Genomic DNA, 17530 nt, shown 5'->3' on the forward strand with positions numbered 1-17530 from the left:
CCCAGTGTCATGGACCCTCGGTCAAAACACAAGTTTACTGCAACTGGAGTTAATGAGTTCTCAAAAGGATGCACTGTAACGGGTGTCAGACACATCAGGTTTGTCTACATGGCCTTAAGGCCATTTCAAACTGAGAAAGAGGATTTTGCCACAAATGGCTTAATCCGGATTTTTCTAACGAAGTTTTTATAAGTAAGCTTGCATTCTTTTAAAGAAAATGTGTAAGCAATGAGACTGCCAGTGCTAATATTTTTTCTGGAAGTAGTAGGTCTCTACTGTCATGACGATTTATTACCATTTGACCCAAAAAACGTCATCCTCACCTAGGCAAGGAATAAGGAAGTTGGAACTGATGGAAGAGGTTTAAAAAAAAAACAAAAAAAATTGAAATGTGAAGGAGAACGTAATGTGTAAAAGAAAAGTAAACGTCCACTTTAAAAGAGAAGTTCCGGATTCATAAAAAATAAAATCAAAGTTCTAATCACCTACAGTATCTCACAAAAGTTAGTACACCTCTCACATTTTTGTAAATATTTTATTATATTTTTTCATGTGACAACACTGAATAAATGACACTTTTCTTCAATGTAAAGTAGTGAGTGTACAGCTTGCGTAACAGTGTAAATTTGCTGTCCCCTCAAAATAACACAGCCATTAATGGCTAAACCGCTGGCAACAAAAGTGAGTTCACCTCTAAATGTAAATGTCCAAATTGGGCCAAATTGGCCTTTTTCCCTCCCCAGTGTCACTGCAGCACTTGGCTGTGCAGGGGGTGGGAGCAGCTGAGTCAGGCTCTCAGCGACTTACAGAAAAGTCTGAGCCAGCTGCCAGTTCAGGCATCTGGGTGGATCCCGAACATATGGTCAGGATCTTTTTAGAGCCTGAGCCAGCTTTACTTCTCTGGCTATACTTCTTTAACTCACTGAATCAGCATGACAGCCAAAAAACTAGCATTTTCAGAAGGAGTTCAGGAATGGCAGCTTCAATATTTCTCTCTAAAGCATGGGTCTCCAAAGTACAGACTGCGGGCCACATCTGGCCTGCTAGAACATGTTTTCCAGCCCACATCTTGAGTCGTATGACTCACTGCAGCAGGTCGGTTTCTACTCAAGCTACACTATATTGTCAAATGTATTGGGATGCCTGCCTTTAATTTTAATGGCATCCCAGTCTTAGTCCGTAGGGTTCAATATTGAATTGACCTGCCCACAAGGTTTAGGAGTGTGTCTTTGGGAACATTTGACCATTCTTTCAGAAGCGCATTTGTGAGGTCAGGCACTGATGTTGGAGAGAAGGCCTGGCTTGCAGTCTCCGCTCTAATTCATCCCCAAGGTGTTCGGTCGGGTGTAGGTCAGGACTTTGTGCAGGCCAGTTCCTCCACCCAAAACTCGCTCATCCATGTCTTAATTGAACTTGCTTTGTGCACTGGTCCAAATCATTTGGTTGATGAGTGAGTTTGTGGTGGAGGAACTTGACTGGCCTGCACAAAGTCCTGACCTCAACCCAACAGGACACCTTAAGGATGAATTAGAGTGGACACTTTGAGCCAGGCCTTCTCTCCAACATCAGTGCCTGACCTCACAAATGCGCTTCTGTAAGAATGGTCAAATATTCCCATAGACAACACTCCTAAACCTTGTGGATAGCCTTCCCAGAAGAGTTGAAGCTGTTATAGCTGCAAAGGGTGGGCCTACGGACCGTACGTGCCAAGACTGGGATGCCATTAAAGTTCATCTGCGTGTAAAGGCATCCCAATACTTTTGACAATATAGTGTATTTTGGGGAGTAGGAACTGCGCTGCATACTCATCTCTAACAGTATACATTGCAGGTCTCACAGCCCAACAATCCCTGTCCAACCCGACGCCTCACTAAGTTGTTGATTGCTAGGGACCTGCTGCACCTGCTGGGGGTTCTGATGGTGACACAAATATTCGGAGGGTCTCTAATGGGGACACAAATTTGTGAGGGGGCTCCAATGAGGACACAAATATGTGGCGGGGTCTGATAGGGACACAGTGTGGGGGGGGGGGGGCTCTGATGGTGACACAAATGTGATGGTGGGCTCTGATTGAGACTCACATATGCATGGGGTTTTTATGTAGACACAAATAGGAGGGGGGGCTCTGACAGGGGCACAAATATGGAAAGGGGGCTCTGATGGGGACACAAATATGTGGGGGGCCTCTGATCACAAATATGCAGGAAGGCTCTGATGTGGACACAAATATGCAGGGGGCCACTGATAGGGAACACAAATATGCAGGGGGGCTTTGATGGGAACACCAATATGCAGGAGGGCTCTGATGAGAACACAAATATGGAAGGGGGCTTTGATGGGGACACAAATATGGAAGGGGGCTCTAAGGGGGGCACAAATATGCAGGGGGGCTCTGATGGAGACCCAAATTTGGAAGGGGGCTTCGATGAGTAAACAAATATGGAAGGGGGCTCTAAGGGGGACACAAATATGCAGGGGGGCACTGATGAGGACATAAATGTTCAGCAGGGGGATTTGATGGGGACCAATGAAGGTGCATGTGTGTGATGGTAACACAGATGTAAGGCCCCACACATGAGGGTATGCTTTTTAAGTGCGGGTGGATACAGGTGCGCCATCCAGCTCTACAGCTGGCAGCCTGTCAAATTTTATTCTTGTCTGCTGCAGATTTATAAATAACTCATTTTTTTTTTCGGTCCACGAATGTGTGAAAAATGCACAATGTGGCCCTCAAAGTGAAAAGTTTGGAGGCCCCTGCTCCAAAGGATTGTTTTTAATTTTAAATCATTTTTATGTGCATGCTTGTTTCACAAAATGTATGAAGCTGTTCAATATTCCAGTGCTATATTATTTTTTTTAGATAGGGCATTAATAGTGACTTAAGCAGGTGCGCTACTAGAGTCAAAACCTGCATACAAATTTGCAATATGACTGGAATGTTGCCAGGCATACGTATCACTACCAGCTCATATTGGCGTTCAATGAATATTGTGTGGTTATGTTGCATGTATTAAAGGCTATGTGCCTTACTACATAACAAATAATACAGTAGGCTGCTCATATTTTAATAGAGCCGCTGAGGTGCAAAGCACTAAGTAGCAGCTGTTTCCTGTGTGTGCAGGGAGCTTTTAAGAAAAAGCCCTCTTTGTTACCAAGCCTTAAAAAGCTCTTCCAGAACTTGGCCTGCGATTTGGGATTCAGTGGTAAATACTCTCATGAGACTGGTGTTGTTTACAAGGGGTTTAGATCACGTCCAGATATTTGGCATAATTCACTCTAGTATGCAACCATTCTCCAAATAAATACTGCACAACTTTCCAACTCAAATACTGAACATGGGATTTGTGCCTATTTCTGCTCTGAATATAAAGTCTTCAACATGGTTGTCTGGTTTAGACTACTTATACTGGTTGTGGACACCTACCACCAGTAATTTAAATGATTACACTGGTCAAAAAAAATACTCACATGTGGCAAATACACTCTCCTCGACCAACAAGGAGGCCAAGTGGTCCGGGTAAACAGTAAATCCCGACAGACAAAGCATTGTAGGCTCCAGACCAGAAGTAGGCAGTCTGAGGTTTTTAGTCATTGCTGCTACAAAGCCAACAAAACAGAACTATGGAAAGACACCCATGCCTAAAGGGTATCTAAACCCAAACAATTAAACCAAATATGTTGTTGCACATGTTGCTATAATGTTGAAAAGTTTAATCCTTTATATATCTTGCCTTCAATTAAAGTATAACTAAAGGCAAGACTTTTTTAAGTTTAAATAAGAGTAGAGAGGTCTGGGGTCTGTGCTCCCGTTAGGAAGATTCATCCTCTCCATTTGTCCTGTTTACCATTAATATTGAAAGTACAAGAAATTGCCAAATGTTTGATTGTACCCAGAAAAGTAGTAGAGGGGAAATCTTCCAATGGGGAAGATACAATACAGAGCCCTGTGTGGATTGTCAACACAGGGCTCTGGGCCGTGATTGCACACAGCCTGTCAGCAGGTCCTGGCCGTGTATCATTGGCTGGGCCTTGTTGACAGGCTCTTGCCGGTGTACAATCACAGCGGTTGTCAAAAAAAAGGAGAGTGAAGTGCCCTAAACCCAGAAGCAAACAGTGAATTATGGGTACGTTGCTTTGCCTATGCAGGCCGCCCATCCACAGTACATTGTGGGCGGGGGCTGTGCACAAGTGGTTAATTTGCAGGGATTTCCTCACTTACTGTTTTGGCTATGGGGCAGAAAGTGAAGATAAATCTCCCCAATGGGACAAAGAGGGCAAAAACAAACCTTACAGGGGATATAACCCTCATTTACTCTATTCAAAATGGAAACAAAAAAATTTGCTTATAGTTTTACTTTAAGTCACACCAGTTATGTCTTGTTCCAAAATGTCAAATGCTTACACAGTCACTAGGAGTCTTGTGAAAAAAAAAAAGTCATGTCGATGCACCATTTGTGGGAAGGAGAGGTAAACAATGCTTGGTTTGGCTACCATTCTGTATTGGAAATTTTAGGGCAGTACACAGTCAGGCAACCCCACACCTTTTAGCTTGGCCATGAATTCAAAATCTATTTGGAGGAGGAGTCAAAATATATTTCGTTCCAACCAGGAAATCCAATCTTTTCTGCATTTTGCATGATGGAACCTTCTTATCACTGGTTTAGAGAGATCTGTGCAGGCCCGGGATTAGAGTTTAAAAGTATTTATTTAGCACTGTCCTACAAACTCTTCTCAGATGCTCGTGAGGCAATTATCTATTTTAAATAGTATATGTGCTCTTCTATTTATTTCCAAAGTGATTTCTCAGGAAGTTTTATTTGAAAATGTGTCATCTGAAAGATTTCAGAAGCACACAGAAACTTGCTAAAAATATAAGCGCTGAGATGATATATCTGCTTTGTGGCTTTCATACTGTATAATGCCAAGTGTTTGGGATGTGCTTTCAACATCTCCTTTCCAGGGCTCTGATCCAAGGCCATCAGTTATTGAAATTTCATTTCTGCCAAGGGGCAAACTTTTCTTTTTTACTGCCCGTCTGCTTATCACACATAACGGACTTGTTTTCAAACTTCTAAATATAAAAGGAAACATAAATCTCTCCCTATGTTAGAACAAAAATACAATGCTGTCAAACAGGTGAGGGGGGGGGGGGGGTCATGCAACATAAAATATAATTTTGCGGGTGAAGTATTTCATTTAAGAGAACCTGTAAACTGGTTTCATGTTGTAAACTTACAATTACAGGCTCCAAAGTATATCAGATAATAAGCAATGTGTGGTCAGAATTTGGAGACATGCAATGCATTATCCATGATGTCCAGACCTTTTGAATTTTAGGCATGGAGTCATGTAATATTGCTGAGAGTTTCTCATTTATTAGGTACAAAGACATCATTGGCCTAACTTGTTATAGTGTTGGAACAGCCGATTTCTGTGGTTTTCAAAGGGTTTGTTTAGCAGCAGTGAAGACATTGCATCTCTCCGGGTTTTAGGTATAGCAAAGCCTCCCATGGGTATTTCTCGATACTTTTCCTCAAAATCCTTTACATGAATTAACAAACACCTCTCCAATAACATCTGGTTTTCTGACAATTCAACCAAACAGAGGAGCATTCCAGTTTCTGTGTAACCTCAGAAATAGCGAGGCGAGACACCCAGGGACAAATTTGGGCAACCTCTGGGGCGCCATGTACCAGTGCATTATTTGCTTATAGTTGGCCTCAAGAGCCATCAAGTTTATAGAAGTGGGCGGTGGTGTCCCAGATTTTAATCCAATGGGTCTAAGTGTCTATTAGACCCCTCTCCCAGTATTCTACATATGGTAAAGGTGCTGACCTTCTAATAGGGACAAGTATATGGCAGAGAGATCACCATTGTCCTGTGGGTCACAAACAGGAAAGTTCAAATGTAGTGAGCCCATAAGAGGAGAAGGAGTTCTGGGCTAAAGGGCTAATGTTACTTCAAAATTGTAGATATTTTTATGTTTTTTTGCAGGGTGTGGAAGTGTAAAACCCCATCCAGGAACGAAAGTTGTATACAGCAGGCAATCCAGTGTTGGAATCTTCTCAGTTTTTCAGATCCTGGGGGAAGGTCTGGAATATATATGAAGATCACTAACAGGAGATGTGAAGAGGCTAGTCTGAGTATGTGACCGCACCCATATTTTTTAGAGAGTGCTGAACAATTGGGTAGCTAAAATGTTTGTATTGGGATGGAAGGATCCATAAAAGTATCAATGGCAACAGGGACATCTGCTGCCTCTAAGCTGACCCATAAAGGGCTCCAGGAGTAGCATGACATGAAAGCAAGCGAGCTATCTGAGCCCCATAGATGTAGTCAGAGATTTGGGGGAGAGTTAGCCTGCCCAAATGTCTTGGTTGAAAGAGGACGTTTTTCAAGACGCAAGGTCAGGAGCCCGCCCACAAAAACTGAATGAATATAGTATGTGGAATGGGATACCAATAGTAGCACTCTAATGGGATACAAGATTTTTGGGAATGAAGACATTTTAAAAGAAGTGATGCAGCTGAGCCACAAAAAATTGTTAATGTTTCCAGGACTGGTTGGTTTGTTCTGGAAAGCAGGATATTTGCTGAAGATAATGTGTCATAGATATGTGTGACACAGACCCCCAAGATATGGTAGGTTTTTTATATCCCATTAAAAAGGGAGAGCGGACTCAATTTAAAGGCCCGAATGTATTAGGAGAATAATGTTCAAGGCCTTGGATTTGCATTCATTGATCTATAGTTACATAGTTAGTCAGATGAGGTTTTACTAATGATTTGTACGCTCTCTGGAGTCCATACTTCTCTTCATACAAGAAAGGGCTTGGCTTGCTTTGGAAACCGCAGCTTAGCATTGCATGGTGTTATTAAGCTTCTGATCTACCAGAACACCCAGATCCTTCACCAATATGGATTCCCCCAGTTTTACTCCCCCTAGTATGTATGATGCACACATATTCTAAGCCCCCAAGTGCATAACTTTACATTAATCAACATTAAACCCCATTTGGCACATAGATGCCCAATGAAATAGTGCATTTAGGTTGGCTTGTGAGTTGGAGACATCTCGTAATGAAGTGATTCCACTGCATAGCTTGGTGTCATCTGCAAAGAGTGAAATGATACTTCTAATCCCAGACCCTATACAGTTTATAAAGATATTAAAAAGTAAGGGTCCCAAAACTAAACCTTGGGGTACACCGCGGATAACCTTAGACAATTTAGAGTAAGAATCATTAACCACTACTCTCTGAATTCTATCTTTTAGCCAGTTTTCTATCCATTTACAAACTGATCTTTCCAAGCCTGTAGACTTTACCTTCACATTAGCCGTGTGTGGGGATCTGTGTCAAACGCTTTTGCAAAATCCAAGTATACTACGTCCAAAGCCACCCCCTCTGTTCAAGGTTTTACCTACCTCCTCATAAAGCCTAAAGATAGATGTAAATTAGAACAACAAGAAGGTTAAATTAGAAAGATAGATGAAGGGGTTAGTAAAATAAAACGTAGTGTCGCCAGCAAACAGGAAATTTTATGGTGATGTCCAGTCAGCTCTAGGCTTTTTATGGCTAGGTGATTTGTGATAGCCATTTCCAGTGATTTAAGCACCAGGGCAAACAGAAAGGGAGAGATCAGGCAGTCCTGGGGTGTGCCTCAAGAGATAGCAAACTGCGGGGAGTGAAATCCTGCATACTGCAAAAGCCTTGTAGTCAATATAAAGTACATGCACCGGCTTCATGAAATTTGTGCCAAAACCCTATTTTTCAAGCGTGTAGAACAAATGCGACCATTGAACCATATTCGAAGGCCTTCCTTATGTCCAAAAACAGATGAATTGTGGGAATCTGGTGCCGTTTGGCCTAATATATAAAGGTGAATGCCTGGCAAGTGGGCATGAAATCTACCTGGTCCTTACTGTACTGATAAAAGCAGTTATCCCAGAGTTGAGCCTGGAGGCCAGCAATTTGATTTCAAAGCCGAGTAGCAAAAATGTTATAGCTAGTATGCTAGCTAGCATGCCCATGCGTTCGGTTTCAGGACTATAACCACTCCAGCTCTCAGAGTTTTAGAGCCCTCAGCCCAGTTTTTCATGTTCAAATGTTTAAACATTTATCGGCCAACTGTACCTCTGATGAACATAAAGGTACTTTCACCATGGTGTGTACAACTGACCATAGATGGATCGAAATTCAGCCAGTTAAACAGGGGCCAAATTTTGATCATTGTGTAGCCATCCCAGTTAGATGATGAAAAATGTTTGCCGATAAGCGGCTGCAGTTGCTGATCAGTGTATTGTGAAAATGGAGAGTCCCATTGTCAAAAAAAACAATGGTGGGAGGAATTCCCCTATCCACCTTGTTTGTGTGGATAGAGAAATTCCTCCATTTTTTTTCGTTAACCCTAATAATCTATGAACGAATTTACCTATTGGAATATTTGAGAGGGAAAGGCCAGAAACTAGAACAAGTACTGGCAGTCCCCGGGTTACAAACAAGATAGGGTCTGAAGGTTTGTTCTAAAGTTGAATTTGTTTGTAGGTTGGAACAGGTAAATTTTTTAAGTGTAGCTCCAGCCAAAAAAGTAATTTTTACGTTTTTTGGATAGCATAGCACATTAACACCCCTGTATCGTTTGCTTTGCTGTGTCCCTGTCCTGAAGATGTCACCTCACTTTCGGTCCCTATGACAATTGGATTTTGAAAATTTGGGGTTTGTTGAGGAAGCAAGGATTGATGATAAAGCTTCAGTGGAGAAACCTTTTTCCCGTAAGAACTCTTATAGGAGTGAATTTTCTTTCCTATGGGTAGATTTGTTCTTGCTTCCTGTTGTCCCCTTCCGTTTGTAAGTAGGAGTCCTTTGTAAGGCAGATGTTTGTAACCCGGGGACTGCCTGTATCCAACTAGTCACTGTAGCAGCATATCATTTTTTATTTAGTTAATCTCACTTAGATTTAATACTGTTAAAGTTTTGTTAGATTTCTGTGTAAGTTAGGAACTGCAGACATTTCTTTCTGTTAACAAAATGGACACATATTAGAGGGTGTGCTAGAATATAAAAGAGCAAACTGTACCTTTCAATTACAATATCCTTCTGTCGCAGTAGTCCTTCTTTGATTTTCACCAGGGACTCCCATTTCGAGACATCCTGACTTACGGGCACTCCAGTAAATGCTATTCGAGAGGAATTATTCCCAACCTATACAACAAGATTTTAGGATTAGTGTCTACAAATTTGAGCACTAAAATAGCAAAGCAATCCATACTGTAAGAATAATCAAATCACTTAGTCTACATCTTTATTTCCCAATTACCATAGGCGAGAATGTATGAGGTTTTCCTACAATGAAGTGTATATCCATGCCTTTTTTAAATTTTGGATAAGGTGGGAAAGCGATAAAACTGTTCTCTGTGAACCCACTGGGCAGATTTCACTACCTGTTATGGTGACAACTCTGTCACCAGGACAAGCGACGTGAAATCTTCAACAATTACAAGCCTCAAAAAAGCATATACAACATGAAAAATCCAGGTGCTCTTTCCACAGACAAAATCTTTAAAAAAAAAAAAACAGAGAAAAGTACAAAAAAATGGATTTTTGTAAAATCTTACCGTAAAATCCTTTTCTCTTAGCTCATTGACAGACGTAGTCCTCGGTGATACACCACCTTCGGGTTATGTTGCCTCCACAGGAGCAGGACTAGACAGGAAATTAAAAAGCTCTGGCCACACCCTAGGGGCAGTCCCAGAGGGTATATCCTCTCTCTCTCTGCCTCAGCAAATCAGTTATGTGAAAAAGCAGTCTTTAGAGATTTTAACCCAACCCAACTCAAAAAAACAGAGGGGCGGGGACTACGTCTGTCAATGAGCTAAGAGAAAAGGATTTTACGGTAAGATTTTACAAAAATCCATTTTTCTCTAGCGCTCATTGACAGACGTAGTCCTCGGGGATACACCACCTTCGGGACGTCCCAGAGCAGTATCACAACTGAGGGGTGGGAAAATGAAATCAAATCCCAATCTAGAAGGCCCAACCGGTGCCAACTAGAAGTTTATAATGCTCATCCTTAATGATGAGACTCAACAAAAGAGAGAAAAAATTTTTCTTTTTTTTTTTTTTTTTCAAACAGAAAAAAACCCTCGAGGTAGACCACCGGTCTCCTCAAATTGCGGCCTGCAAAACCTTGCGGCCAAATGAGGCATCCGCCGATGCCGTCACATCAATTTTATAGAATTTTGTAAAGGTATGTACCGACGACCAAGTGGCCGCCTTACATACCTGGACCACTGACGCCTGATGGCGAAAGGCCCAGGAAGTACTGAGCGCTCGAGTGGAGAACCCCCCTAACAGGGAACGGAGGACTCTGACCCTTAATAGAATAAGCCTGTACCACCGTTTGTCTAATCCATTTGGCAATGGTCGCGGCAGATGCAGGCAAACCCTTTCTGGGGCCATCCGTGATCACAAAAAGTGAATCCGTCTTACGGAATGATTCCGTAGCTTTCAGGTATACCCTGATTGCCCGAACCACATCTAAGGAATGCAACGCATGTTCCCGATGATGCTTGGGCTGAGGACACAAGGAAGGTAGTACAATATCTTCATTCAGATGAAAATCTGAAACCACCTTAGGAAGAAAAGATGGCTTAGGATGAAGTACTACCTTATCCCTATGAATCACTAGGTATGGGGACTGGCATGATAATGCAGCCAGTTCTGACACCCTGCGAGCAGAAGTAATAGCCACCAAGAAGACCACCTTCTGGGATAAAGTAAGCAAGGGAATCTCCCTGATGTTTTCAAAGGGAGGTTTCTGTAGAACCGACAAAACCAAATTAAGATCCCAGGGCGGTAAGGGCGCGCGGACTGGAGGAGCCAGGTGCCGCACCCCCTGGATGAAATTCCGCACCAAGGATTTGGTAGCTAAAGGTTTCTGAAAGAAGATTGCTAATGCTGAAACTTGACCCTTGATGGTGCTCAAGGCTAGCTTCTGCTCAACCCCTTGTTGCAAAAAGGCCAATATTCGAGACACCGAATAGGTACGTGGAGGAAAACCTAAAGATTCGCACCACGCAATATAAGTCTTCCATGTGTGATAATAGACTTTGCTGGAAGTCGCTTTCCTTGCTTTAATAAGGGTAGGAATGACTGAAGTAGACAAACCTCTGTCCTTCAGTACTTGGGTCTCAATGGCCAGGCCATTAAAACCAGCGACTGTAAAGCACGAAGGTAAATTGGTCCTTGAGACCACAGACACTCCCTGAGACGAAGTTCCCACGGAACGTCTGCGACTAACATGTCCAAGTCGGCCAGGCCGGCTTGAGGAGGCCAGCCTAGAATTTCTAGGACCACTGGCGCTGATTGGATCTGAACCAGGCGTCCCTAGAGCTATCTGGCCCCGACCATCCGAGAAAGTCTCGTCGTTTTCTGTTTCCACACATTTATCAGATACCTGATAGTTATCAGGAAAGATGATCTTTTCTGGTTGAACCTCAGGGACCGAAGTCACCCGACTAGAGGCTACTTGGCCTATCTGGTCAATCAGATCCGATTCCTGTGAGGTATCGGGACTAATCTTAGGAAAAGGTAAAGGAAAAGATCTATTCAGGGAACGGTAACTACCGCTTCCTGTGGTACTTAAATGTTGGAAGGGAAGAATCGCACCGGTAGTAGTGGTTGATGCTCGATCTAATGTCCTGAATACCGGTGAAAACGTCCCCCCACCCTGAAACCGGGTGGGGGCGCACCTTCAGGCTGTGTACTCCTTTACTTCGGGTTTGGCTGGGTTGGTCCTCTGCTTGTCCGACCAGCCCTTCTTGAACCCTCCTGGAGGAGTCTTGCCTTTCCCGGGAGTACCAGCCGGGCGCCCTTTATGGGCGGTAAAGAAAGGTCCTCGCTTGTTGCGAGGTCCCTTAGCTTTTGCAGCCTGTGGCAAAAAAGTGCTCTTGCCCCCAGTGGCATCCTTAATGATTTCATCTAGGTTGGCCCCAAATAGACGATTCCCCTGAAAAGGGAGATTGGTCAAGGTCTTTTTGGAACCTAGGTCAGCTGACCAGCATTTTAAACACAGCACACGTCTGAGGATCACTGCTAACTTAGATGCATGCCCTAACAAGGGAGTAGTGTCCAAGGCTGCGTCAGATAAACCGTAGCCCTTGTATGATCTGTTCCATCAAATCAGATGTCTCCTGGGGAATATCTTTTCCCCTAAGATCTTGGCGTACCATTTTCGCCCATTCCGTAAGTGTCTGGGAAACTAGACCAATAACAATTACTGGTCTAAATGCTGACCCTATCAGAGAAAAGATAGTGCGGGACTCTGCTTCTATCTTTCGATCCACCGGATCCTTAAAGGACGAAGTGTCCTCCACTGGAATAACCGTGGCTTTATTCAGCCTGGAAATAGGCGGATCCACGACTGGTGGTACCGTCCATTTCTTAATGATGGATTCCTCAAACGGATAGCGTCTAGCAATACGCTTGGAAATAGTAAAGGTACGTTTAGAATGCTCCCATTCTCCTTTAATCTGATTACCAAAACATTTAGGTACAGGAAAAGCCTTCGCCGTCTTGATGGGCTTATTAGTCCCAAAAGGCCTCTCTGTTTCAGTTGCCTCTGCCGGTAAAGCCTCAAGTTTTAAGGTTTCTTGCACTGCCACAACTAGTGCGTCCACCAATGCTTCTTCCTGAATTATAGCAAGAGAAGAAGCGTCCTCCTCACTGTCTGAGGGGGCTTTACCTGGGATAACAGCCCTTGCAGAGGAACCTGCAACTGCCGTGACCATCTCTGAATCTGAGTCAGAGGTGTCAGATAGTATAGGGGTAGGCGGGGGTCGCTTCCTTGACCCCCGTCCCTGACAGGCCGCCTCCACCCGAGCCACCATAGACTCCAAAATTGCTGTAAATGACTCTATACTCTGTGCACCGGCGGGTCCCGAGGCCCCCTCGAGGGAAACAGGTGGGGGAATATGTGTGGCAGGGTCCATAATAACTCCAGTTACTTCCTGGATAATATAATTCAAAAGTAAAGAAAAAAACTTTTTTTTTTTTTTTTTTTTTCTGACTCCCAGCGCCACAAAAAGCCCCTTAGTGTTACCTGCTAGGGATCCCTATCGATCCCTATCGATCGAGAGAGAGAGAGATAGACCCCCAGGCTCACCACTTGATGCTCAGAGTTAAACTACAACAGCTTACAGCGCTGTCTTGACAAACAGGAAGTCTTTTGGCTGGCTGCCCAGGAAGAAAGGAGGCGGCTCCGCCCCTCTGCACGCCTTCCGGCGCCTCCCCCAAGCTCCACGAGGTGTTTGGATCACCTCAAACATGGCCACCCCCATGCTGGAGACACGAGGCTACGCCAAAATGGCGGCTCGTGCGATCCAGCAAAAAAAAAAAAAAATGGCGGCGGCCTATACTGAATAGCGGTGTGCTGCAGGGCACACAACACTCTCTCTGCATGGGGATATGGCGTGGTTGGCGGTACCGGCCCTGGCGGACCGCATGGCCGTTCGGGAGGCCTGCTAATAGCTGGAGATCTGATTTGGAAGGCAGTCTACATGTCCGTGGCTTCTGACTGGTAGGTAGCTTATACTTAACCCATAAGATTCCCAGAATGCCACAGATTACATCTTTTAAACATGTATACAATAGATTGTTAGCTCCCAAACTAAGCCTCCTGGCTTTTGCACACATAAAATCACACTCAAAGTAGGAGGATTTGTGACATGTTATAGGATAGAAAGGACTCTTTCTTACCATACAGAGAGGGGCCCGCGTTCACCACAAAACCCGTCAGGGAAAAAGGGGGAACATACTACTCACCATACCGGAACCAGGCGGGCACCAACTCCTGACAGTACCCCTCTCCACCGGGGCGGGAGGGCTGTCGACCGATACGGACGCCGTGACTCATGGTCTTTGGCGTTTCAGCGAGACGTTTAACTCGCGGGTTCAGTCCTTTTAATGGGACTTTGTCGCGGCCGACCCAGCGCGGAGCTATGGCCTGCACGCGCTCGTAGGCTGAACTGGGGTGACCACCGGATCTCAACATCCAGCCCGTCGCCCAGTTCAGCTTTCTTGAAGATCTCACAGGAACACTGGAGAAAAAAAGCTGTCTAAAAATCCTTTAAGAAAAAAATTCTTGCCAGGACCTAAGATCCCAGCAAGGCATCTAGGTCCTTACTCCTAACTAGACAGAAAATAACTGATTTGCTGAGGCAGAGAGAGAGAGGATATACCCTCTGGGACTGCCCCTAGGGTGTGGCCAGAGCTTTTTAATTTCCTGTCTAGTCCTGCTCCTGTGGAGGCAACATAACCCGAAGGTGGTGTATCACCGAGGACTACGTCTGTCAATGAGCGCTAGAGAAAAGGCTGCATAGAAAAAAAAAAAAAATTGGATTTTTTACTTACCGTTAAATCCATTTCTCTGAGGTCATCGACAGACACAGCGCTCCATAAATCATAACTACTCCTCCAGGACTAGGACTAGGCAGAACAAAAAACTCCTGGCTACGCACATGGGCCATCCTCAGCTTGTATATAACCCCCCCCCCCCCCCTCTCTGCTCTAGGTAATCAGTTTAGTAGCAAGCAGTAATAGAAGTATCAGAACTCCATAGAGGGGTGGCTGCTGTGTCCGTCAATGAACTGGATTTTATGGTACAAAATACAGTACAAAAATCCCATTTTCTCTCTTGTTCATCAACGGACACAGCGCTCCATAAATCATAACTACTGGGATGTACGAAAGCAGAGCCAAGTGAAGAATGAGGGCTGGGAAAAATAACCCAAGGCTAAACCTAAGAGCCCTTAACCAGGACACAGGAGCCTTAACAGGGTCACAGTAGCCCCATCTGAAAAAAAAAGTTTAAAGAAAAACAACCCTCAAGAGGGAACAGCCCCTCAAACAGCAGCCTGCAAAACTTTGCAGCAAAAGAAGCAGATGCTAAAGTATCTACCTTATGGAATTTTGTGAAGGTAAGCACCGACGACAAAGTGGCCGTCTTGCAAACTTGCGATATTTGTGCCTGATGACGGAAGGCCCAAGAAGTACTCAGCGCCCGAGTAGAATGTGCCGTGACCGGGAAAGGTGGAACCTGACCTTTAATGGAATAGGCCTGAGTCACGTCTGCCTGATCCATCTGGAGATGGTAGCCAAAGAAGCGGCCAGCCTTTTTCTTGGTCTGTCCGTAACCACAAAAAGCGAGTCTAACCTCTGAAAGTAGCTGCCAGATACACCCGAATCACACAAACGACATCCAAGGTATGCAAAGCAAATTCCCTGGGATGAGCCAGCTTGGGACTCAAGGGAGGCAACACAATGGCCTCATTCAAAGTCAGAGACAACATTGGGCAGGAATGATGGCCATGGACGAAGAACCACTTTATCCCTATGGACCACTAAATGTAGACTACGACAGAATAATGCCACCAATTCTGTGGTATTCATGAGGTAATAACCATCAAGAATGTCACCTTCTGGGATAATGTAGGCAAGAGAATCTCTGTAATATTCTCAAATGGAGGTTTCTGGAGAACCGAAAGAACTACATTTAAATCTCATGGAGGCAAAAGAGACCATACAGGTGGAGTCAATTGTCGAACCCCCTGAATGAAGTTACGAACGAAAGAGTGCATGGCTAGGGGGTCACTAAAGAAGATTACCAGGGCAGACACCTGGCCCTTGATGGTACTCAAGACCAACTTCTGATGAATGCCCTGTTGACGAAAGATTAAGATCAGAGCCATAGAAAATGAACGAGGATGAGCGCCAATCGACTCACACTAAGAAATGTACGCTTTCCACGTATGATAGTATATCCTGCTGGAAGACAACTTCCTCGCCTTCACCATAGTAGGGATCACTGATTCAGACAGACACCTATCATTCAGTACCTGGCTTTCAATAGCTAAGCCATTAAAACCAGCGACTAAAGCAGGGTGGTAGATCAGCCCTTGGGACAACTGGTCTTCTCTGACAGGAAGCCCCAAAGAGACATTTATGGCCAACAGACGGATTGGAAGATTCTCGCCCTTGATTCCTCGCAGGAATTGCGGAAGAAGCCTGAGAAGGGGAGACAGGAAGAGTAAACAGAGGAGAAAGAAGAAAAAGAGGAGCTTCAGTATCCCCATGAGGCTTCGGTAATCTCCAGTGTCTCCTGGACTAAGGGAAATGGCCCCAGTGACATCATTGGGCTACACAAACATGGCCACGAGCTGGAGACCAGCCAGACTAAGGAAAAATGGCCACCATCAGCTACAGATGCTGAGGCATGCTGCCAGGATCTGTCCTGCGCCCTCTGCAATGGGACCCCCCCCCTGAAGGTAGGACACAAGTTAGGGGAGACTCCACTGCGCACTCTGCACCGGTCTCTGTACTGGGACCCCCCTGCACTATACCCACACTGAAAACAGTAGGGCATGCACCTAGGGGTCTCCAACACTGAGACCCCTCCAGACTACCAGGGCAGGCCGTACACTATCCCAGGACCCTTACAGAGTGGGGATAGCGGGGGAGACCCCAGGGGTCTCCGCTGCATCCTCTGCCCTGGGACCCCCACCAGAATCCAGGTCCAGACAGGGGGGGAAAGGGAGTGGGTGAAGCCCAGTTCACTGAGGGATTTAAGGATGGGTGGAGGGAACCTGCAGGCAGGTCCGACTGTTCCTGGAGGTTACCCGCGTCCACCCCAAAAAGCCGCCAAAAGAGGGTGCGGGTAACACTCCAGACAGAATCCTAACCACTGAAGTAGGGGAGCCATCGGCGAAGGGACCACTGCAATTCAGACCCACGACCGGTCGTATGCAACCCTTGCGAGACGTCAAACTGGCCAGCAAGCCTCTGTCCGTGAGGCTATGTCGCGGCCGACCTAGCGTGTAGCTGCGGTCTACATGCACTCGCTGGCTGGGCTGGGGGGACCACTGGATCTAGAATATCCAGTCGGTCGCCCAGCTAGGCAGTCGATTGTAGATCTCCCGAGTGAAAACAAAAAAGATGTAAGGAAGGAGAAAAAAATTGCTAGGACCAGAGATCCCAGCTGGGAGCCTAGATCCTTACTCCTGACTAGACAGATTAAAACTGATTACCTAGAGCAGAGAGGGGGGTTATATACCAGCTGAGGATGGCCCATGGGCGTAGCCAGGTGTTTTTTGTTCTGCCTAGTTCTTCTCCTGGAGGAGGCAATATAACCCAGTAGTTATGATTTATGGAGTGCTGTGTCTGTCGATGAACGAAAAAGAGAAAAAGGAACTTTTTTTAATACATCCTACAATTTGAACAACAACCAGCTGAACATATCCAGAAAAACACACCAACTTTATAATCTGGTATTAGTTCTATCATATGGGTTGGCTGAAATTACAAACATTGTATGCACTAGTAGAGCCAAGGCCTCATTTACAGTATACAAATATCTGAATTTATGTTCACCTTGACCACCAGAAGGTTTTTTTTTTTGCGATACAGCACTGCGTTACTTTAATAATTGCACGATTGTGCAACACTGTACCCAAATACATTTTTTTGGGTTTTTTT

At 44.8% G+C, this 17530-nt stretch overlaps 1 protein-coding gene across 5 annotated transcripts in view; it reads right to left on the minus strand.

The window, feature by feature from the left end:
* CEP85L (centrosomal protein 85L) overlaps positions 1-17530 on the minus strand; it is a 347939-nt gene that overhangs the window by 67024 nt on the left and 263385 nt on the right. For all 5 annotated transcript variants that reach the window (XM_082251204.1, XM_082251206.1, XM_082251205.1 and 2 more), the window contains one exon: positions 9078-9202. In XM_082251204.1, coding sequence (XP_082107330.1) covers positions 9078-9202 — 125 coding nt within the window. The remainder of the gene's footprint in view (positions 1-9077; positions 9203-17530) is intronic.

Source organism: Pelophylax lessonae (assembly GCF_965119305.1).
Source record: "Pelophylax lessonae genome assembly, chromosome: 3".
NCBI lineage: Eukaryota > Metazoa > Chordata > Amphibia > Anura > Ranidae > Pelophylax > Pelophylax lessonae.